At 41.0% G+C, this 24,305-nt stretch overlaps 1 protein-coding gene across 1 annotated transcript in view; it reads right to left on the bottom strand.

Annotated features, from left to right (window-relative positions):
• Positions 1-20,558, bottom strand: part of LOC139543734 (BDNF/NT-3 growth factors receptor-like) — a 32,159-nt gene extending 11,601 nt beyond the window's left edge. Inside the window, exons 1-17 of the mRNA XM_071350098.1 lie at positions 19,479-20,558; positions 17,977-18,051; positions 17,796-17,867; positions 16,001-16,069; positions 15,720-15,880; positions 15,331-15,467; positions 14,260-14,392; positions 13,522-13,833; positions 13,099-13,119; positions 9,989-9,997; positions 8,156-8,190; positions 7,952-8,051; positions 7,526-7,714; positions 6,893-7,023; positions 6,402-6,574; positions 4,594-4,834; positions 280-438 (exon numbers count right to left, since the gene is read on the bottom strand). Coding sequence (XP_071206199.1) covers positions 280-438; positions 4,594-4,834; positions 6,402-6,574; positions 6,893-7,023; positions 7,526-7,714; positions 7,952-8,051; positions 8,156-8,190; positions 9,989-9,997; positions 13,099-13,119; positions 13,522-13,833; positions 14,260-14,392; positions 15,331-15,467; positions 15,720-15,880; positions 16,001-16,069; positions 17,796-17,867; positions 17,977-18,051; positions 19,479-19,684 — 2,223 coding nt within the window. The 5' untranslated portion in view covers positions 19,685-20,558. The remainder of the gene's footprint in view (positions 1-279; positions 439-4,593; positions 4,835-6,401; positions 6,575-6,892; positions 7,024-7,525; positions 7,715-7,951; positions 8,052-8,155; positions 8,191-9,988; positions 9,998-13,098; positions 13,120-13,521; positions 13,834-14,259; positions 14,393-15,330; positions 15,468-15,719; positions 15,881-16,000; positions 16,070-17,795; positions 17,868-17,976; positions 18,052-19,478) is intronic.
• Between the last annotated feature and the right edge of the window lie 3,747 nt (positions 20,559-24,305).

Raw genomic sequence — 24,305 nt, 5'->3', positions numbered from 1 at the left:
CGTGTCATAGAGAGAGCAGGTGTTCCTAATTTTTTGTACAGTCGATGTATACGGACAATACAAATGTGATATACTGCAACTAAGATTAGAAAAATGGAGACTACAGAAGACTGACGTATTTGAAGTTGACAATAAATCTCATTGGAGCTCAAGTGCTGTGATACCAGTGTAGTCAATCTACTGTAGGAAAGGTTTGAGTTTGTGTCTAAGACCTTGTAATCTCGGGAACCCAGAACCAAATCTCAAGAGTGCTGCTGTCTGTGATAAGAGACTACTGACCTCATTGTTGGAGAGCTGGTACCAGGGCTGCTTCCCATAGGTGAAGATCTCCCAGAGGACCACGCCCAGACTCCAGACATCACTCTCCGTGGTGAACCGCCGGTACATGATGCTCTCAGGAGGCATCCAGCGGATGGGCAGCATGGTGTGACCCCCCACCTGGAAACAGACAAAGGATCCATCAAGAACCATCCAGGAAAACCACAGAGAAGGTCAAATGAGGACGAAGGCTGGAATGAACGGGAGACGGCCCAAAAAACAGGGTTAGATGGAAAGGTGTTGTCAGTCAGGTCAGTAACCAACCTACTATTAAGGCCTATTAACATTTGTTTAAAGGTCACGTACACAAATGTGTATTGGGTGGGCCTACAGTTGTCATGGAAATCAATATTATGAGATATTTAAAAAAGGTATTAAAACCCAACATGTTTTGCCTGTATTGGTACCGTTAGGCCTTGTCTGATATTGACATGATTGTCAGTTCAAATGTTTCCATGTGTTGACCCAATTGCTGTTCAGCTGCATCGTTGGTCTTCCTATATGATCACAATAGCGGATACTGTGTATTAGTGAGTGGGCATATTCATATGCTGCCCTCTGATTGGAGGGGGGGGGGTGATGGGTCTCAGTTACATTAATCTGTTTTGTATTGATTCTCCCGAGGGAGGGCCAGGAAGCAGCAGAGGGGACTGTAGTCTACATAGACCCCAGGCCTGGGGCTGATTGGGACACAGAACAAGTCTGGATCTAAGAGCCAAATCTGAGCGACTGCCTTTAAAAAGCAACAAATCCCTTTGAAAACGGCCTACATGGCATCGATTTGAGTCAGGAACAGTTATTCTAGTGTCAAAATTGACTACAACGTGTAAATAGGATAATTTTGGTCATAAAGTCAGTCTCGCCTAAAAGGGAGTTTGGAACAACCGTGTGTTACTTCAGAAATACTGCACCAAACACCTTAGTTCGATGTAAAATTGCGCAACTAAAACATCCTCTGCAAAAACGTCTAAATTAATTACAGATGCCATGAGTTATTTTAGATTCATTCTGAGGATTATGAGGAAATTAAATAGACTTCTTCTGCGTCTACAGTGTCTCATGGGGGACAAACATGAAATCTTGAAAATTAAATCGTGTTTTTCTAATGAGCAACAGAAAAACACACGTGCCAATTGACATGTTCAGTGGCTCTTTAAGATAATGCCAGCATGGCGCAAAATATTTTTGGTAAAACAGATTGTTCTGGCAATTCTCAAATAAAAACATAATTGGGAGGAAGGTTTAACATGCTTTAAAAAATGTTTTAATAAATAATATAATACACACACACACACACACACAGTACCAGTCAAAAGTTTGGACACTACTCATTCAAGGATTTTTTTTTATTTTTACTATTTTCTACATTGTAGAATAATAGAAGAAGTAAAAACTATGAAATAACATATGGAATCATATAGTAACCAAAAAAGTGTTAAATAAATCAAAATATATCTTTGATATATAATATATAAATTAGATTCTTCAAAGTAGCCACCCATTGCCTTGACGGCTTTGCGCACTCTTGGCATTCTCTCAACCAGATTTCACCTGGAATGCTATTCCAACAGTCTTGAATGAGTTCCCGTATATGCTGAGCACTCGTTGACTGCTTTTCCTTCACTCTGCGGTCCAACTCATCCTAAACCATTTCAATTGGGTTGAGGTCGGGTGATTGTGGAGGCCAGGTCATCTGATGCAGCACTCCAGCACACTCCTTGATCAAATAGCTCCTACACAGCCTGGGAGGTGTGTTTGGTCATTGTACTGTTGAAAAACAATTGATAGTCCCACTAAGCGCAAACCAGATGGGATGGCGTATCGCTGCAGAATGCTATGGTAGCCATGCTGGTTAAGTGTGCCTTGATTTCTAAATAAATCACAGACAGTGTCACCAGCAAAGCACCCCCACATCATCATATCTCCTCCATGCTTCACAGTGGGAACCACACATGCGGAGATCATCTGTTCACTTACTATGAGTCTCAAAGACACGGCGGTTAGAACAAAAAATCTCAAATTTGGACAGATTTCCTCCGGTCTAACGTCCATTGCTCGTGTTTCTTGGCCCAAGCAAGTCTCTTCTTCTTATTGGTGGCCTTTAGTAGTGGTTTCCTTGCAGCAATTTAACCATGAAGGCTTGATTCACACAGTCTCCTCTGAACAGTTGAGATGTGTCTGTTACTTGAACTCTGAAATATTTATTTGGGCTGCAATTTCTGAGGTGCCGGTAACTCTAATGAACATCCTTTGCAGCAAAGGGAACTCTCGGTCTTCCTTTCCTGTGGTGGTCCTCATGAGAGCCAGTTTCATCATAGCGCTTGATGGTTTTTGTGACTGCACTTGAAGAAACTTTCAAAGTTCTTTGAAATTTTCCGCATTGACTGATCTTCATGTCTTAAAGTAATGATGGACTGTCATTTCTCTCTGCTTATTTGAGCTGTTCCTGCCATAATATGCATTTGGTATTTTACCAAACAGGGCCATCTTCTGTATACCCCCCTACCTTGTCACAACATAACTGATTGACTCAAATGCACTAAGGAAAGAAATTCCACAAATTAACAAGGCACACCTGTTAATTGAAATGCATTCCAGGTGAATACCTCATGAGGCTGGTTGAGAGAATGCCAAGAGTGTGCAAAGCTGACATCGAGTAAAGGGTGGCTACTTTGAAGAATCTCAAATATATGTTGATTTGTTTAAAACTTTTTGGGTTACTACATGATTCCATATGTGTTATTTCATAATTTTGATATCTTCACTATTATTCTACAAGGTAGAAAATAGTAAAAATAAAGAAAAACCCTTGAATGAGTAGGTGTCCAAACCTTTGACTGGTACTGTATATAAAACGATGAAAGTGGCCGTTTTAGGCCCTTTTTAGACCTATACATGCCTCCTGTAAGAAACAAATAATTTGTGAAGCATCTTGTCATCTTACTCCTTTTAATGTGTGCTCTAAAACATGGAGTATGTCTATGTTCTGAAATAAAATTCCCATTAATTTATTCAACATAAAAAAATATTATTCATATCTCAAAAGTAACCTTTTTGAATTTGCTTATTTTTAGACATTGTTTGGAACAATATACTATTCAAACATCAACTTCCCAGAGTGGGCTCTCTGGTACTTTTGAAGAAATTATCAATTTTATACAAAGAAATTGACATTGTATGTCATTAACCAATCACAAGCCTCCTGTAGGATTGCACATTCAGCAAATCACCAGCAGAGGGAGTTCCCTTTGAATCCATTTCCCCATTCATTGTGTTGGTGCTGCTCATAAAATGTATCAGAACTTTGAAAGTAGCAGAGAGCCCACTTTAGAAATGTGATGTACTTGTAGAATATATTGTTTAAAACAATATGTCTAAAAATGAGCACACTATTAGGAGGACAATGACACCAAGGTGTTGTCTGTATCATGTACGGTTCACAGATCATTAAGTCTTACAAGGGGCATGTATAGGTCTAAAAAGGGCCTAAAATGGACACTTTCATTATGATTTAAAAAAAAAATGTTTCTGACCCAAATGTAAAAAGAATATCAAACATCCATCCTCCCAATTAAGTTTCTATGTGAGATTTGTCAGATCAATCTGAGATGGCCAAAATATTTTTGGGCCCATGCAGGCATGAAATCGCATTAAAGCCTGTAGTGTTGTCTATACTGTTCTAGTAGAAGCTAGACAGTAGCAGATAGCAGTTAGCCTGTTAGCCCAATCTGTTTGTGCTTTAAGTAGCCAATATCATGCCAATTTGGCATAACAACAACAAAGGAGTTGGGTAAAACAGAAACAGGTTAGGCTACCAGGCTATCTGCTAAGGTAGACAATGTTTTCCCTCACTCATTTTATAAGAACTAGGTTAGATACTGGATAGAAAGGGGGGTGATAAGGAGAAGCGTGTTCATGAATCTAGGTATTTTAGGAGCAGTAGCTTGCCTCTGAAAAGGCCTTAAAATAGAGAATTCAAGGCTAAATTTGCATCACGGCATAAATGCAACGTCAAGCATGAACTCCTTGCTCAGGGAAAAAAAACTGCCAGTGCATTTTGCACTGTTGCCCCCTATTACCATGGAAACAGCAATTCTATGCAGATTATAGAATTTGCAAAAATTGATGGTTAAAATTATTGCTGTAACAGCATGGCTGTTACAAACCAAAACCAAATTCTAATTACACATGAGTGTATTCCTGTCTTGCTTGTGTGTGTGTGTGTGTGTGTGTGTGTGTGTGTGTGTGTGTTTGTGTGCATGCCCACAGACTCACTCTGTAGTAGTCGGTACTGTACACATCCCTGGACATGCCAAAGTCCCCAATCTTGACCAGCAGGTTCTCTCCCACCAGACAGTTGCGTGTGGCCAGGTCCCTGTGGACAAAGTGCTGGGAGGCCAGGTAGACCATGCCTGCAGCGATCTGCTGGGCGATGAGCAGCATCTGGGACTGGGTCAGCTCCACCATCAGGCTGTGCTGCCCATCAGCCATCAGCACTGCGTCAGGACCATGGGACCTACACCACAACACAGGTGGGTCAAACACCATGCTAACTATAGTTATCTACAATTGACTACAAAGAGGACTTAATTGGAGAAGTGCAAACTCATTCGCTTCCATTGCAGTTACCCAGTTTCAATTCAAATAAAGTATCACACTTACATACAGTACTAGTCAAAAGTTTGGACACACCTACTCATTCAAGGGTTTTTCTTTAGTTTTACTATTTTCTGCATTGAAGAATAATGGCGAAGACATCAAAAATGAAATAACACATATGGAATCATTTAGTAACCAAAAAAGTGTTTAAACAAATTAAAATAATTTCATATTTTAGATTCTTCAAAGTAGCCACCCTTCACACACTCTTGGCATTATCTCAACCAGCTTCACCTGGAATGCTTTCCAACAGTCTTGAAGGAGATCTCACATATGCTGAGCTGTTGGCTGCTTTTCCTTCACACTGCGATCAAACTCATCCCAAACCATCTCACATGGGTTGAGGTCTTTGGTCAAATAGCCATTACACAGCCTGGAGGTGTGTTTTGGTTCATTGTCCTGTTAAAAATCAAATGATAGTCCCACTAAGTGCAAACCATATGGGATGGCTTATTGCTGCAGAGGTAGCCATGCTGTTTAAGTGTGCCTTGAATTCTAAATAAATCAGACAGTGTCACCAGCAATCACCCCCACACCATCACACCTCCTCCTCCATGTTTCACGGCGGGAACCACACATGCGGAGATCATCCGTTCATCTACTCTGTCTCACAAAGAAACGGTGGTTTTCTTTCTGATGAGTCCAAATCTCAGATTTCCAACGGTCTAATGTCCATTGCTCATGTTTCTTGGCCCAAGCAAGTCTCTTCTTATTATTGGTGTTCTTTAGTAGGGATTTCTTTGCAGCTATTCGACCATGAAGGCTTGATTCACTTGGTCTTTTACCAAATAGGGCCATGTTCTGTATACTACCCCTACCTTGTCACAACACAATTGATTGGCTCAAATGCATTAAGAAGGAAAGAAATTCCACAATTTATATTTTAACAAGGCACACCTGTTAATTGAAATGCATTCCAGGTGACTACCTCATGAAGCTGGTTGAGAGAATGCAAAGAGTATGCAAAGTATCAAGGCAAAGGGTGGCTACTTTGAAGAATCTAAAATGTAAAATATATTTTGATTTGTTTAACACTTTTTTGGTTACTACATGATTCCATATGTGTTATTTCATAGTTTGATGTCTTCACTATTATTCTACAATGTAGAAAAGAGTAAAAATAAAGAAAAACTATTGAATGTGTAGGTGTCCAAACTTTTGACTGGTACTGTATGTGCTAAAATCCCCCATAACCTTTCATGACTGATTAGATTAGACACCTTTATTATGCATTAAGTTTGCACAGAGTGTAAATGTGTCTTTGGTGCTCTGGCTTACAGTAAAAGGATAAAAACAGACACAAAACATACACATTGCTCACATCGAGTATTTACGTCCGTTAGTAATTTAATACAGTACACGTGAATTGGCAAACGTAAATCACACGCACATTCGCACAAAGACATTGGGACACAGGACAATACCTGAGGAACTTGTTGAGGTCGCCGTGCTTCATGTACTCGAACACCATGATGAGCGGGTCACTCTCCACACACACGCCATAGAAGGTAACGATGTGCTCATGCTGCAGGTTGGTCAGTAGCTCCGCCTCCCGGTGGAAGTCGGCTCGGCCGCTCTCACTGGCCTCTTTCAACGTCTGAGGAGGACAGGGATGCATGTGCACGTGCAAGCACACACACACACACACACACACACGCACAGCATCATTTAACCATTGATTGATGGGAATGGTGATTGTTTCAAAGTCTCCTTCCTACAAAATTCGATTAAATCCTAATATACTTGTTTGCCGTGCTATTATCCAAAACAATGTACATAGAATCCTCACATATGGGAAAAGCACAAACAGCTAAATAGTTTATACTTAGCTGTTCTTAAAAAAATAAAAATCAAAGCCAGGACTAAAGTGCGTGTTGATTGTTTGAAATGGCATGCATAGATGGCCATACTTTACCTTGACAGCCACCAGGATCTTGTCCTGATCTGGGATCAGGTTGTAGCACTCAGCCAGGAACACCTTCCCAAAGGCCCCCTCTCCCAGCTCACGCTTCAGCACAATGTTGTGTCTCTTGATGTGCTGGACAACTGGGATGTAAAGAGACAGATGAAGTAAGGCTATCACAAGGCCCTAGTCTAGAGGCTTGAGTTTTTCCTGAACATCGTGTGAACTGACCGGGAAAAACTCTGGGCCCTAGTTAGAATTAGTCAGGTCAAGTGGTCAGGAAAAACTCCTGGCCCTACACATTACATACACTAAAGTTAACAGCCCTAGTCTACTCTGTATAGAGGAAAAACAGTGAAACTGTGATATTCTGGACGCTTGTCAGACGAGTATGGACATTGTAACCATTACAGAACTACATTTCCTCACAGGGCTACAAGTGAAATAGTCAGATGTGTGTGTCTGTCTAGTGACATCCTCTGTGCCATACAGTCTGATATTACAACATTAACTGCAAGTCATCCGGCAAGAGGTCAACCAAAGTCATCGCCATGAAGTCCATCCAGTCGCAGTGGCCCTGTCATGGATTTATCAGAAAAAGACCGGGTTACAACACCAGCAGACCTCCGCGCCACGGTAACTCACACGTGTCCGATTTCAGCATGCTGCCAGATTGGCGGAAATACTGTGGGTTCTCGATGACAGGGATCTTTGTCATTCCAATGATCACCGCGTCGTGGCCCATCTCCGAGGACGACGGGGTGTTGTTGCCGTTGGAGACGTGATGAAGAGGACTGGCGGAGTCATCGTCGTTACTGATGACTGAGGAGGAGCCTGAGGAGGAAGGGGAGGACCCCAGTGGGAGGAAATACAATTATGAGAGGAGTGTTTGACTTCTGTATGTTATTATGTCGCCGAACATAAGCTGAAATGTGGTGGGGTTAAATGGAATTAAAACTGTAGAAATGTGCACCTAAAACAAGCTGTTCATCGTTATCCAAATGGGAGGCCTGCAAGTCTCAATACTGGTTTGAAAAACGACTAAACTAAGATTAAAAAGAAAAGCTTTACCCTTCATCCCAAACTTTGAGTTTCTTCCGTATTTCAGAATGATCACCATCAGGACACATCCAATGAGTGCCACGCCAGCGATCCCCACCACTATGTACACCTGGAAAAACACCATTCAACAATGCAAAATACCAATAACAGTGCGCAACATTATAGTATGCACATAACCACGCATGACAAATTATGATGTGTACGTTAACTTACTGCAACACTGTCCTCTATTGGGGGTAGTGGTAAGTCTGAGACAAAAAGAACAAGCACAGGACATATTTAAAACAGAATGAAACAGCATTAAACATACAAACATTAAAGTACATCATCTAATTTCTTCTCTCACATTAAAATGACCTTAGATTTTTCAAACGCTAAAAATGCTGTCTGGTTGTGATGTAACCAGACAGTAGGTGTGTTAGCTACAGTGCCTTCAGAAAGTATTCACACCCCTTGACTTTTTCCATGTTTGGTTGTGTTACAGTCTGAATTTAAAATGGATTACATTTAGATTTTTTGGGGCCTACACACCAACACACAATGTCAAACAATGTCAAAGTGGATTTTCTCCCCGAAAGTTTTACAAATTAATAAAACATTTGAAGCTGAAATGTCTTGTCAATAAGTATTCAACCCCTATGTTTTGGAAAGCCTAAATAAGTTCAGGAGTAACAATGTGCTTAACAAGTCACATAATAAGTTGCATGGACTGGCTTTGTGCGCAATAGTGTTTAACATGATTTTTGAATGACTACCTCATCTCTGTACCCCACACAGACAATTATCAGTAAGGTTCCTCGAGCAGTGAATTTCAAAGACAGATTCAACCACAAAGACCAGGGAGGTCTTCCAATGCCTCGCAAAGAAGGGCAACTATTGGTAGATGGGTAAAAAAAAGCAGACATTGAATATCCCCTTGAGCATGGTGAAGTGATTAATTACACTTTGGATGGTGTATCAATACACCCAGTCACTACAAAGATACAGGCATCCTTCCTAACTCAGTTGCCAGAAAGGAAGGAAACCACTCAGGGATTTCAGCATGAGGGCGATGGTGACTTTAAAACAGTTACATAGTTTGAGGATGGATCAACAACATTATCGTTACTCCACAATACGAACATAATTGACAGAGTGAAAAGAAGGAAGCCTAAAAATATTCCAAAACAAGCATCCTGTTTGTAACAAGGAACTAAAGTAATACTGCAAAACATTTGGCAAAGCAATAAACTTTTGTCCTAAATACAAAGTGTTATGTTTGGGGCAAATCCAATACAACACATTATTTAGTACCAGTCTCCATATTCTCAAGCATAGTGGTGGCTTCATCATGTTATGGGTATGCTTGTAATTGTTGAGGGCTGGGGAGTTTTTTTCTCAGCAGGACAATAACTTAAACACAAGGCCAAATCTACACTGGAGTTGCTTACTAAGAAGATAGTGCATTTTAACTCTACATACATGTACATATTACCTCAATTACCTTGACTAACCGGTGCTCCCATACATTGACTCTGTACCAGTACCCCCTGCATATAGCCTCGCTACTGTTATTTTACTGTTGCTCTTTAACCATTTTTTTTTTTAACATAAATTACTTCAAGATCTAGATCTAATGATCAACAACCAATTTGACAAATGTAAGATTTTTTTTAAAGACTAACGGGCAAATGTTGCACAATCCCCAGAAAGACTCACAGCTGTAATCACTGCCAAAAGTGCTTCTACAAAGTATAGACTCAGGGGTGTGAATACTTATGTAAATGAAATCTTTCTGTATTTCAATTTCAATAAACATGTTTTCACTTTGATATCCATTTTGAATTCAGGCTGTAACAACAAAATGTGGAATAAGTCAAGGGGTATGAATACTTTCTGAAGGCACTGTAAGTTATGTAATAGACAGGGTCCAGAAACTGCCATTTTGTCCAGTCAAAGGTTTCGCCATGGATTATGCTCGTCTATCCCCTATTAGCTTTTGGACCACCCTGGATTTTTCCCCAAATCCAATACGTTCCCTCAGGATTTCATACTTCAAGCACATACCAGTGGTGTCTGAGATGCAGCAGGGTGATGACATCCCAATGCACAGGAAGAGCAGTAGACAGAAGAAAGGAAAATAACAAGGCAGGATCATCAATCTGTCATTATTCCTAAAGTCTTTAGGGCCCAGTGCAGTCAAAAACAAAATTTTCCTGTATTTTATACATACAGGGCATTCGGAAAATATTCAGACCTTCACTTTTTCCAGATTTTGTTACGTTACAGCCGTATTCTAAAATTGAATAAATTGTTTTTCTCATCAATAATACCCCATAATGACAAAACAAAAACAGGTTTAGATATTTTTGCAAATTCACATAAGTATTCAGACCCTTTGTTGAAGCACTTTTGCCAGCGATGACAGCCTCAAGACTTCTTGGGTATGACGCTACAAGCTTGACACACCTATATTCGGCAACTTTCTCCCATTCTTCTCTGCAGATCCGCTCAAGCTCTGTCAGGTTGAATGGGGAGCGTTGACGCAAAGCTATTTTCAGGTCTCTCCAGAGATGTTCGATTGGGTTCAAGTCCGAAGCTCTGGCTGGGCCACTCAAGGGCATTCAGAGACTTGTCCCGAAGCCACTCCTGTGTTGTCTTGGCTGTGTGCTTAGGGTCGTTGTCCTGTTGGAAGGTGAACCTTCCGCCCCAGTCTGAGGTCTTGAGCGCTCTGGAGCAGGTTTACTTTGCTCTATCCCTCAAACCTGACTAGTCCCCCAGTCCCTGCCGCTGAAAAAGATCCCCACGGCATGATGCTGCTACCACCATGCTTCACCGTAGGGATGGTATTGGCCAGGATATGAGCGGTGCCTGGTTTCCTCCAGACGTGACGCTTGGCATTCAGGCCAAAGAGTTCAATCTTGGTTTCATCAGACCGGAGAATTTTGTTTCTCTTTTTTTTCTTTACGCCCTTTTTCTCTCCAATTTCGTGGTATCCAATTGTTAGTAATTACTATCTTGTCTCATCTCTACAACTCCCATACGGGCTCGGGAGAGACGAAGGTCGAAAGCCATGCGTCCTCCGAAACACAACCCAACCAAGCCTCACTGCTTCTTAACACAGCGCGCATCCAACCCGGAAGCACCAATGTGTCGGAGGAAACACCGTGCACCTGGCGACCTTGGTTAGGGCGCAATGCGCCTGGCCCGTCACAGGAGTCGCTGGTGCGCGATGGGACAAGGATATCCCTACCGGCCAAACCCTCCCTAATCCGGACGACGCTAGGCCAATTGTGCGTCGCCCCACGGACCTCCCGGTCGTGGCCGGCTGCAACAGAGCCTGGGCGCGAACCCAGAATCTCTGGTGGCACAGCTAGCGCTGCGATGCAGTGCCCTAGACCACTGCGCCACCCGGGAGGCGAATTTTGTTTCTCATGGTCAGAGTCCTTTAGGTGCCTTTCTCTTTTGGCAATCTCAAGCAGGCTGTCATGTGCCTTTTACTGAGGAGTGGCTTCCGCCTGGCCATTTTACCATAAAAGCCTAATTGGTGGAGTGCTGCAGAGATGGCTGTCCATCTGGAAGGTTCTCCCATCGCACAGAGGAACTGTGGAGCTCTGTCAGAGTGATCATTGGGTTCTTGGTCACCTCCCTGACCAAGGCCCTTCTCCCCCAATTGCTCAGTTTGGCCGGACGGCCAGCTCCAGGAAGAGTCTTGGTGTTTCTAAACTTCTTCCATTTAAGATTGATGGAGGCCACTGTTCTTGGGGACCTTCAATGCTGCAGAAATGTTTTGGTAACCTTCCCCAGATCTGTGCCTCGACACAATCCTGTCTTGGAGCTCAAGGGACAATTTGTTCGACCTCATGGCTTGGTTTTTGCTCTGACATGCACTGTCAACTGTGGGAACTTATATAGACAGGTGTGTGTCATTCCAAATCATGTCCAATCAATTGAATTTACCACAGGTGGACTCCAATCAAGTTGTAGAAACCTCTCAAGGATGATCAATGGAAACAGGATGCACCTGAACTCTATTTCAAGTCTCATGTCAAAGGGTCTGAATACTTGTGAATAAGGTGTCTGTTTTTTAAAATAAATTTGCTAAAATTTCTAAAAACCTGTTTTCACTTTGTCATTATGGGATATTGTGTGTAGATTGATTAAATCAAAACATTTCCTCATCATTTTTAGAATAAGGCTGTAACGTAACAAAATGTGGAAAAAGTCAAGGGGTCTGAATACTTTCAGAATGCACTGTATACACACACACAAACACACACACGTTGGAATAATACTGTAAAATTGTGAAATTTATGATAATGACCTTTTAGTGTAAGAGCTGTTTGAAAAGACCGCCCAAAATTTTTTGACTGTTTTGTGGGATGGAGTGTTGGCCTGACTGGTGACATCACCAGGTGGTAAATTAGTTAATAGACCAATAAGAAACAGTTCCAAACCTCTATCAATAACAGCTAGCTTTCAGTTTTCCCCTCCCAACTCAGACCACTCCCAGACAGTCCCTGCAAAATTCTTGCTTGAGAAATAGCTTCTTAGCAAAGAGCAATGTTTGTTTCTTTATGACAATTTAAATTGAAAACATTCACAGTAAGGTACTTAATTGTATCCCAAAATGATTTGATATTGAGATAACAAAAAAAACGGCTGCGATGGATATTTAAAATTAAAGTAACTCTCCAGTGAAAATCTCACTTTTAAAAAGTTCATATTCTGTTAACTCGTACATGAATAATGTTGTTGACTCGTGCTATACTCATACCGTATGTTGCCAAAGCATTATTTTTTTTTGGGGGGGGGGAGCACCTCAAACTATGTCAAATAGACCGTTTTTAAAAATGCTTGCAATTTCCTCAGAGGATGATCGCATAAAGGCCAATCGGTGGTCTACTTGCGTGCATATTTTTTATGATTGGTATACGCCCACACCATTCCAACACAGAAAAGCTGATTTTTTATATTCTTAATTGAAAGAATTTGGAAGGAAATCTATTTCACTCATATTGTAATTAATTATAGGTCATATATCATAGAAATCTGAAAACACTGGACAGTTATTTAACATCATGTCAAGAGAAAAACACATACATACTTGTCTTTGTAATGGCACGTTTTAGAATTGTAATTCTTTGCAAAATTGCAATGTCTTAAGAAATACTTACAAGGGTAGGTATATGGCGGTTCTGAAATAAGTGAAAAAGGGAATGTACATGTTATTCATAAACATCCATTACACATACCATGCTACACAAAAAAAACAGAATATTCTCAGAACAAAAGCTGCTATGTTGAACCATTTGTTCCGGTAGGAAACCTCTGAAAAAAGGTTACAATTTTCAGTTCATATAGAACCATTTTTGGTTCCACATAGAACCTCTGGTTTCAAATATAACTCTTGAATTGGTGCTATTTGGAACCAAAAATACTTTTATTTGACTTGAAATGGTTCTATTTTTAACCTTTTTTATGGTCCTAGAGGGTTCTACATAGCACAGATTTTTTCAGAGAGTCTAAAAACAACTTACATATAGATTATAACATCTTATATAGAATTACAGTAACTATAAACTAAACTGCAGTGAGACCTGTATCGTAGTCTGGGTCTGGCGGGAGCAGGAAGTGGGCGTCGATTTCTTTACGATCCTCCCCGTACTCGTTCCTGACCACCAGCGTATACTGCCCATTGTGGATGTGAGTCGGGTTGACAAGCTTCAGGCAGCCGTGGTGAACGCTCCCTGTGCTCTCGTGGATCTCGGTCTTGATGTACTCCTGTTCGTGGAGCTCTTGGTCCTTGTGGTACCAGCGTAGCTCGGGCTTGGGGTTTCCGGTCACACTGAAGGGGATACACCAGTGGTGGAGGCGCAATGGCTCCAGCAGCTCCAGGATAGTGGGGCGAACTGACACAGAGACAACAGGAAGAATAGTCACAGGGTACTGGGAGTGGGTGCTAGACATGAGGAAGGAGGACTGGAAGAATACAGTGGGATACTGGGGTAAGGGGGCTAGACAGGAGGGAGAGTATGGTAGGGCATTGAGGGCAACCAGGAGCTAAACAGAAGGAGGAGTACAGTATGGCAAGGTGACAGGAGACATGTAGAGTCAATCAGATTGTTGAGCAATATTATCATTTCAGTAAGGACACAGAACCACCAGAGGTGGTCTTTCAGAATGTAGACAACCAATACTAGGAGGCTACAGATCCAGGATAAAATTACACTGTAGAATCAGTGAAAATGGCATTTTACATTTTGCAACCACAGTGGCAGAATAAAAAAATATAAAAAAATGGTATAGGCACTCAACACAACAGAACACGTCCTTACAGAGGATGTTGAGTTGGAGGTAAGCCTCGGTTTGGCCGACTACGTTCTCAACATTGCAAGTGATCACTCTGCCGTTGTCCGAAGGTGAGAGACCTAACAGTGTCAGATTGCTCTCCAGCTCCAAGGCATTGATCTGTAAATACATTTAGGAATATTAGCATTGTCATGATGAGCATAAGCATTATTAGCTTTAGCATTATTAGTAATAGTAACATGTATTACACAGTCAATACAGTTAATAACAAATCATTGTGATCATAGTGAAACATCTGGAGTTAAAATATTTAACGCTGTATGTTATAAAACACTTAAAAGTATGGTGTAATGTGCTGTTATTATAATAATAAAATGATATTGTTCTTTACATATTGAAATGTAAAAACTTGACAAGTTTCATGTAAAAAATGAAAAACAAACATAAAACTGAGTGCTATGGGGCCTCCCGAGCAGTCTAAGGCATTGGAGTGCTAGAGGCGTCACTACAGACCCAGGTTCAATCCTGGACTGTATCACTACCAGCCGTGATCGGGAGTCCCATAGGGCGGCGCACAATTGGCCCAGCGTCGTCAAAGTTAGGGGAGGGTTTGGCCGGGGGGGCATTTCGCTACACCCGCAATAACATCTGATAAACACGGGTATGTGACCAATAAAATTTGATTTGACTTGGCTCATCGCGCTCTAGCGACTCCTTGTGGTGGGCCGGGCACCTGCAGGCTGACCTCGGTCGTTAGTTGAACAGTGTTTCCTCCGACACATTGGTGCGGCTGGCTTCCGGGTTAAGTGGGCGGGTGTTAAGATGCGCGGTTTGGCGGGTCATGTTTCGGGGGACGCGTGACTTGACCGTTGCCTCCTGAGCCCATTGGGGAGTTGCAGCGATGAGACAAGATCGAAAAAGGGGCAATTTTTGGGGGGTGAGTGTTAAGGTGTCAGTTGAGGAAAGTGCATAATATACAAAGCCAAGAGTTTTTCCCTGCCCACATGACCTCATTAGGAACAACTCCTAGCCCTAGTAATAGTCAGAGGGTTGTGTCATATATACCAAATATACCAAAACAAAGATCCTCATCTTACCTTAGTGATGGTAAACAAACTGTCAATATTCCACAAGATATCAGGGGCAGGAGACCCTGTTGCACTGCACACTGCTCTGACATCACTTCCCTCCGTCATTTTGATGATAGTGGGACTGACCTCCACTGCGGGAGCCTCTGTCAAAGGTAAACAGAACCTTTAACAATGTTGTTTTACTGTACAAGTTGCACCTAAGTGACCTTCACTTGATTTGTACTTCATGCTGTTTACTGACTATTTGAAAAGAAAAGTCAAACCAATACACTGGCATTCTAGTATGCTCCTCAATGTTCCACACGTACACAAACTTTCTCTCTCTCTGCTTTGTCACAACATGTTTAGTGTAGTTCCCCGTCTGTATGTCTGTCTTTCTCTGGGGTTGACATTACCACAATCAGGGGGAGAGAATCTGGAGATGGCCCTCTTCATTGCTCTGTCATCTATGCATTTCAGCTCTTGACTCTCTGTACTGTCAATGTCCTCTTGCAGCCTCAGTTTGATCCACATGTTCTCACATACACACTTCAGAGGGTTACCAGACAGGAGAGGACTAGAGGGGGAAAAAAACAGAGCATTAACACACACACACACACACACACACATTCATAGACATTGCACTTTAAAATAAGAATTAGATGACATAAAATAGTAAATAGGGATAGGTACTTACAAAGATGTCATATTTAAGTTTTGGAATGTTTTCCAAGAGAGTGTTGACAAGTTATTGTCTCTCAGATTCCTACGAGTCAAAACAATAAATCATAAATGTTACAATAAACCAACTATTGTAGGTTAACTAATGTTATCAATGTACAGGTAACTTCCAAAATAAAGGAAACACCAACAGAAAGTATCTTTGGGGCGGCAGTGGTTAGAGCGTTGGGCCAGTAACCGGAAGGTTGCTAGATCGAATCCCTGAGCTGACAAGGTAAAAATCTGTCGTTCTGCCCCTGAACAAGGCAGTTGTGTTCCTTCCACTGGTCCTAGGCCGTCATTGTACATTAGAATTTTTTCTTAACTGACTTGCTTAGTTAAATAAAAATACGGCATTGGGCCACCACGAGACGCCAGAACAGCTCCTATGCGCCTTGACATAGATTCTACAAGTGTCTGGAACCAGTGCTTGACTTGGACTGAAATAGGTGCCGGTATTGTTTACAATTCGTTGCAGGAGCTCCACAATACTTTTGAGTTAATATTCTATAAGAGGAACAGGAGCTCAAGCAGTAGAACATTTGAGGTGCCGGTACTCTGCTCCGGTGAGCTCCTGCCCAAGTCAAGCACTGTCTGGAACTCTACTGGAGGGATGCGACACCATTTTCCACGAGAAATTCCATAATTTGGTGTTTTGTTGATGGTGATTAAAAACACCAGGTGCCACTCCAGAATCTCCCATACGTCTGTGTCACCAGGTTGAGATCTGGTGACACACACACACACATAACCATTTAAACCCCCTATGCTCATTTGAGACCCCTCTTTCAAAGTCACAGACCTCTTCTTCTAGCCATGGTAGCCTAAATAATGGGCAACTGGGCACTTATACATGACCCTAAGCATGATGGGATGTTAGTTGCTTAATTAACTTAGGAACCACACTTGTGTGGAAGCGCCTGCTTTCAATGTACTTTTATATCCCTCATTTACTCGAGTTTCCTTTCTTTTGGCAGTTACCTGTATATACTGAACTCAATCCAAAATCAGTGTGTGTGTGTGTGATTAAACTAAAATGAAAACGTATGTGACGTTGGAAAAGAATGCTTGCTCTATGTTCTCTATCACTTTCACTTGTTTTGCCCCTAGCACCTTTTAACTATGCATTAACAAAAAAATATAGTCCGACCATTAACTGCTCGTCACTGTTTGCTGAGCGTGTCATCCCGTTACCCAGCCATGAGGCTAAACCGTATGTGCTTGAACCAGCTCCTTTGACTATAGTCGACATTATCATGCCAATCCATGCAGATTTGGACAAGAATTACCACATTAGAAGTGTTGACTGCCAGGCTTCACTGTAAGGTTAGTACAGATGTAGAATCTTCATTTGAGACAGTTTGCTACAGCAGGAGAATAATCCTTCAGCAACAGCAAATGTTAATTATTATGTGGATTATAATTAATGGACATTTTTGTAGGGGTTGATACATTTTTCATTAGGGCAAATCAAGTTTCAAAGTGGAATGCACACCGTTTAGAAGCCTATTTAAAACTCAAATACACTACAAGTTTGCATTTCCTGCTGTGTAGGAACATTCTCAGCAAAACAAAAATATAAATTAAGATCCAAATTAAGATCCTACATCTGTAAGAATCTACATAGTCTATAATATGAATTGGGCTTAATTGTTTTTGATTGGCTTGGGGGCCCTACATTTGCTCTTTGAAAGTACATTAGCTACATCTGTGAGGAGGAAGATAAGAAAAACACCAAACAGAGGATTAATCAAAGACTATACAGTACTTACAGATATTGAAGTCTTGTATTGTTGAAAAAGGCCTGAGATGAGATAGAAGTCAATTTCGTATTTGTCACAGTTCTGTTCGGAGTGGGGGAGTGAATGTGTTATTTTTAGTCACAATTACATAATAATATAGTTCAACCATAACATAGTCTGGATCATAACCTCGCGTAATACTGATACTTACAGATTTCTGAGATTTGAGTAGTACTTCAAGCTGTTATCATTGATGTCAAATAGTCTGTTTTGATTTGCAATGTATCTGTAAAAGTTCAATACAAAATAATGACAAATTATTGTTATTACAAACATAATGGAAATATAGTATTTGGCCATCATGTCCATTTCGGGCAGTTTCACAGGTTTCTGAACTGTTTTACGGGAATCTGTAGCTTCTCTTCATGATAGATTAGATAGTGGTACAAACTGGTGTCTCTTTGGACACTCGGCTAATATCTACTGATTAGAACAGCTAATGTGATTGATATCTCTTTACACTAGAGTATACAACACCTGGATGGGTGATGGTTGTTCATGTAATATTCATATATGTTTAGAATGAATTATTCATGTTAAATATTCATAATAATGAATGAAAATGCTTTGCATGCCAAGGTAATAGGCCAGTAGACCATCATCAATTAAGGTTAACCTTTGATTAAGCTATGGATGGTATGAGAGGACACAGTTAAGTACAACACCACCCTGTCTAGATGTAGGCTATGGCCCCTGCATGCTGATGGTGTTAGTTCTCTCACTATCTGCATTTGCCCAGGAGCAATATAGGTTTCAGGCACAATACTATACACCTTATGGATACATGCAATAGGCCTACTGCACTGAAATATGGTAAATCTAAACATATGCTGCGTTAGCTAATAGACCTGATAAACTAGAGTAACACTTATCACCAACAACGTGCCGTGGTAATGCATTGTTTTCTCCGCACATGCATTATCTGTTTATTGTCTATCAAATACACTCATCCAGTCCAGCTCTGGCGCTTCAACAATTGTAACCTAAACCTAATAAATGGCTTTAAACCTGTGTTTTATACAGATACCACTGTGAGCTAACGTGTTTGATATTTCCAAGAACCACTTCGCGCGGCATTGATTGCTACGATGGGTATTTTGTGGGGGCGACATAGACCCGAGTCTGTTACGTTGGCTAGCCCTGTATAATCGTGATTTGGCTAATTTATCTGACATTGTTTTCCTTCAAGTTTTTTTTTCTTGCTTCCCCCAGGTCTCTGCATGTTGGAGCCACGGCAGCCATCATGCCATTATCCCCACTAAATATCATTACCACTATCCCTGCCAGGGCCTGGTTTCTAGAGGAAAATAGCCTATTCCAAATATTCCCAACAACTCGTGCCCCCACCACCTGACACGCACGCTCGACCCCCCTCCCCTAGCATGATAATTATCCTACACTATTATATGCTGAAGCTATAGCCTACTTCTTATTTTTTTAATTGTTGCTTAGGGTAGGCTGTCTCCATACGAAACTGAAAACATGAGAGATGAACAGCCTAAATAGTATGGCAAAGTAAATACACCTTATATGTTTTTGTATTTATTTGTTTGGGCAATCTGACATTGGTTTGCTTAAAACATGAACTGTTCATTGTAGGGTTGCCATGTCTGCAATGAGCGTAGCCATTTATTTTAATTAATCGATACTTACATATCGGTGATGTTGATGTCCATTTCTATGTCATCTAACGTAAGGATAGGGAAATCCTCGATCCCTGGTTCAGGATCGATACAAGCAATCCTTGAGATGCTGCAAGTGCAGAACGCAGGGCAAGCAGCACTAAACCGCCACAGCCCCATCAAAACCATAAAGATTCCCAAGCGAGCCATTCCATATTCCCCTACGTTGGAGTCCATTGCAGGTCCAACGATATCTCACGGTAGGTATTGATCAAATATGGATATTATTAATTTCCCCTGTCCTATAGCCAAATTAATCCGTTCGGCACCACTAACGAGACTACCTTTGATCACGAATGCGCAATCCCCTCAATGTAATATTAGGATGTCATGGAATGGCCTCTATGTCTCCGCAGAATTGGTATCACACTACTGCATATCGATGCGGTGAAGCAAGGTGTCAAGTGCTCCGTCCTCCGTCTCACCCGTCTCTTTCTCAGAGGCAGAGCGACTGTCTCTGCGTGGTAAAACGTGGCGCTCCAGATGTTGAGGGAGCAACCCGTTATCCTTGTGATTCTTCTTCATATGCAGTAGTGATGGAGATGGAAATAAGAGACTGCACGGTGGAATCAGAATGCGTGGTGATGTAGCGACAGAGTGCGTATGCGAGGAGGCAGGGTACCTGCATTCGTCTATTGATTACCGCTGTGGAAGAGCGCATCTCCGCCAGTCATCGCTGGAATTGCGTTGATACAGAGATGTATTGCTGACAGTTTATCAACATTTATCAGTGTTATGACTATTCAATAGCTATATATTTGTATGCTTATCGTACACATTCTGAAAAATAGATGGGAATAGGCTATTCAAACTATAACCCTACATTTATTTATTTTATTTAACTATGCAAGTCAGTTAAGAACAAATTCTTATTTACATTGACGGCCTACCTACACCCTTATCTTATAATAGAAGCCTTAATAGTTGGTTAAAATGGAATTATATTACCTCTATTTGTAATGTTTGATGTGCCAATTTTATTCTGCATACCGACAACCTCGGTCTATAGGCCTACAGAGTGCTTTTTCCAACAATACCACAGCTCCATGGATGGCCATTACGAGTGTGACGTGCAGTTTGACGCACAAGACGGGCTGCATCTACGAAAAATAATTAAACAATATATATGTGTGTGTGTGTGCTTCAAATGGGTCTTCCATCCGAGGAAAAAAAAGACAGAAATACTGTAGCTTCAATCGGAATAGTCGTAATTTGTCAAAGCTATGTTTAGCATATGGTTTTAAAAATACATATTTGTGGATACATCAGATTTTGGTAGGCCATAAGATTAAATATGCATCCATTTACGAAAAAAATTGCTATTGTAATAGCTAACTTGGACAGATTATTTAAAAAATATGTAATTATGCGCAGTTCAACTTTTTCCTCTAGGATCTTTTCAATGTGAGGACAAGTAAATCTGCTGCAGACAAAGGTCACGGACAAGAAAACTCCTGGCACATGACACGGTTGTTTTCATACCAGGTGTAAACACACACACAGGTGCTGTGATGTTGGAAAATTGTATCTCTGAGGGATAAGTGTTATAATTCTGACAAGGTCCTTTAATGATTACATAAATGTCACAATAAGCAAGTGAAGGAAATGTCAGATATCAATGGCTATTGAAATGAGATAATTTGTGATCTTTAATAAATGAATGTTCTTATGACAATGAAAGAAAATCAACTGAACAAAACATTGCAACCATGTGCAATTCGTGTTCTACCCCTGTACCTCAGCTTTAAATAAAAAAAAATCACATGGAACATGAAGAATAGTCATAGAAATGGGATAGTATCAATTTGTGATATATCCATACACTCCCTACTTACTGGACAGTGAAGCTAAAATTTTATTTGGCTCTATACTCCAGCATTTTGGATTTGAGATCAAATGTTTAATATGAGGTGGCAGTACAGAATGTCACCATTTATTCTAGGATATTTTCATACATATCTGTTTTACCGTTTAGAAATGAATGCGCTTTATATATCTACTGTAGTCCCCACATTTGAAGGTGTCAAGTATTTGGACAAATTCATAGTGTATTAAATGTAGTATTTGGTCCCATATTCCTACCACACAATGATTACATCAAGATTGTAACTCTACAAACTTGGATGTATTTGGCAGTTTGTTTGATGTGTTTCGGAATACAATGTGCCCAACAGAAATCAATGGTTTGTGTCATTTGAGTAATTTATCTTGTAGATAAACATTATTTGCTTAACATTTCTACATTTAATGTAGATGCTACCATGATTACAGATAATCATGAAAGAATCAAGAAATAATGAGTACAAAAAAGTTAGATGTACAAAGATCATGCTCCCAAGACATGCTAACCTCTCACCATTACCAATAACAGGGGAAGTTAACATTTTTGCTCCACAAGGAGGAGCAGAGGGTATTATTCTGATTAATGAAAAGACTAATGCGGATTTAGCAGTGTATCCAATAGCAATTTTTACATTGAAATGAAAACCAATGTAATTTGATGTCTGCACCATTAGCTTGCTACATTTTGAAAACAGATGTTAGGCTACTTTGTTTTTTTTCCTGAATCATTGCCAGTGGTGGAAAAACTACCCAATTTTCAAACTTGAGTAAAAGATACCTTAATTTTAAAAAAATGACTCAAGAAAATGTCACCCAGTAAAATAAAAGTATTTGGTTTTAAAATATACTTAAGTATCAAAAAGTAAATGTAATTGCTAAAATATTTATTTTAACTAGGCAAGTCAGTTAAGAACAAATTCTTATTTACAATGACAGCCTACCCGGCCAAACCCTAACGACGTTGAGCCAATTATGCGTCGCCCTATGGGACTCCCAATCACAGCCGGTTGTAATATAGCCTTGAATCTAACTAGGGTCTGTAGTGACACCTCTAACACTGAGATGCCTTAGACCACTGCTCCACTCAGGAGCCCGAGTATACTAAAGTATCAAAAGTAAAAGTATAAATAATTTCAAATTCCTCATAAAGCAAACCAGACAGCATAATTTTTTATTTTTTTTATTTGAGGATAGCCAGGGGCACTCTCCAACACTCATTTATGTTTAGTGAATCCACCAGAGCAGAGGCAGTAGGGATGACCAGGGATGTTCTCTTGATAAGTGTGCAAATTAAACCATTTTCCTGTCCAACTAAGCATTCAATATGTAAGGAGTACTTTAGGGTGTCAGTGAAAGTACATCATTTTTTTTAGGAATGTAGTGAAGTAAAAGTTGTGAAAAACATTAAATAGTAAAGTAAAGATACCCCAAAAATCTAGTAGTACTTTCAAGCATTTTTACACCACTGATCATTGCAATGATGACCACCACATGGTGCTGCAGCTCCTGACCAATTCTGCTATTTTGTGTGTTTTTCAAGCTGATTTGAACTTTTTTTGTATATATTGTCTCAACCATAATTTCCTATGACCGAAAACAGCTTCTGGACATCAGAACAGCGGTCACCATCATCAATTTGGATGACCATTTCTACTTCAACGAGTCTACAGGTCTGGACATTCTGCAGACCATACTATTTACCAAGAATTTTTATCTATATTTTTCATAGCCGTCTATTTACCACCACAAACCGATGCTGGCACTAAGACCGCACTTAGCAGGCTGTATAGGGCCATAAGCAAACAAGAGCATGCACATCCAGATGCTGCGTTTCTTGTGGCCGGGGATTTTAATGCAGGCAACTGAAATCCGTTTTAACTCATTTTTACCAGCATGTCACCTGTGCAACTAGTGACATTGAGGAGTTTACCACATCAGTCACCGCCTTCATTAATAAGTGCATCGATGACATCGTCCCCTCAGTGACCGTACATGCCCCAACCAGAAGCCATGGATTACATGCAACATCTGCAATGAGCTATAAGCTAGAGCTGCTGCTTTCAAGGAGCAGGACACTAATCCGGACGCTCATAAGAAATCCTGCTCAGATCTCAGACGAGCCATCAAACAGGCAAAGTGTCAATACAGGACTAAGATCAAATCCTACTACGCCAGCTCTGATGCGCGACGAATATGGCAGGGCTTGCAAACTGTCAAGGATTACAAATGGAAACCCAGCCGTGCGAGCCTACCAGATGAGCTAAATGCCTTCTATGCTCGCGTAGAGGCAAACACTGACCCATGCATGAGTGCACCAGCTGTTCCATACGACTGTGTGATCTCACTCTCCATTGCCGATGTGAGTAACACCTTTAAACAGGTTAACATCCGCAAAGCCACGGTGGAATACCAAGACGGGTACTCAGAGCATGCGCTGACCAGCTGGCAAGTGTCTTCACTGACATTTTTAACCTATCCCTGACCCGGTCTGTAATACAAATTTGTTTCAAACAGACCACCATAGTCCCTGCCTAAATGACCTTCGACCCATAGCACATCTATAGCCATAAAAAGACACCCTGGACCCACTGAAATTTGCATCCCGTGCCAACAGATGACGCAATCTCTATTGCACTCCACACTGCTCTCACCCACATGACAAAAGGAATACCCATGTAAGAATGCTGTTCATTGACTATAGCTCAGCATTCAACACCAAAGTCCCTACCAAACTCAGGGTCCTGGGACTGAACCCCTCCCTCTGCAACTGGATCCTGTACTTCCTGACGGGCTGCCCCCCAGGCAGTGAGGGTAGGCAACACATCCACCACGCTGACCATTAACATGTGGTCCCCTCAGGGGTGTGTGCTTAGTCCTCTCCTGTACTCCCTGTTCACTCATGACAGCGTGGCCAAGAGCCTCAAGTTCCTGTGTCCACATCACTAAGGAATTAACG

Source organism: Salvelinus alpinus, chromosome 18 (assembly GCF_045679555.1).
Source record: "Salvelinus alpinus chromosome 18, SLU_Salpinus.1, whole genome shotgun sequence".
Taxonomy (NCBI): domain Eukaryota; kingdom Metazoa; phylum Chordata; class Actinopteri; order Salmoniformes; family Salmonidae; genus Salvelinus; species Salvelinus alpinus.
Note: the sequence above shows the minus strand (reverse complement) of the source record. Positions and strands in the feature narration are given on the sequence as shown.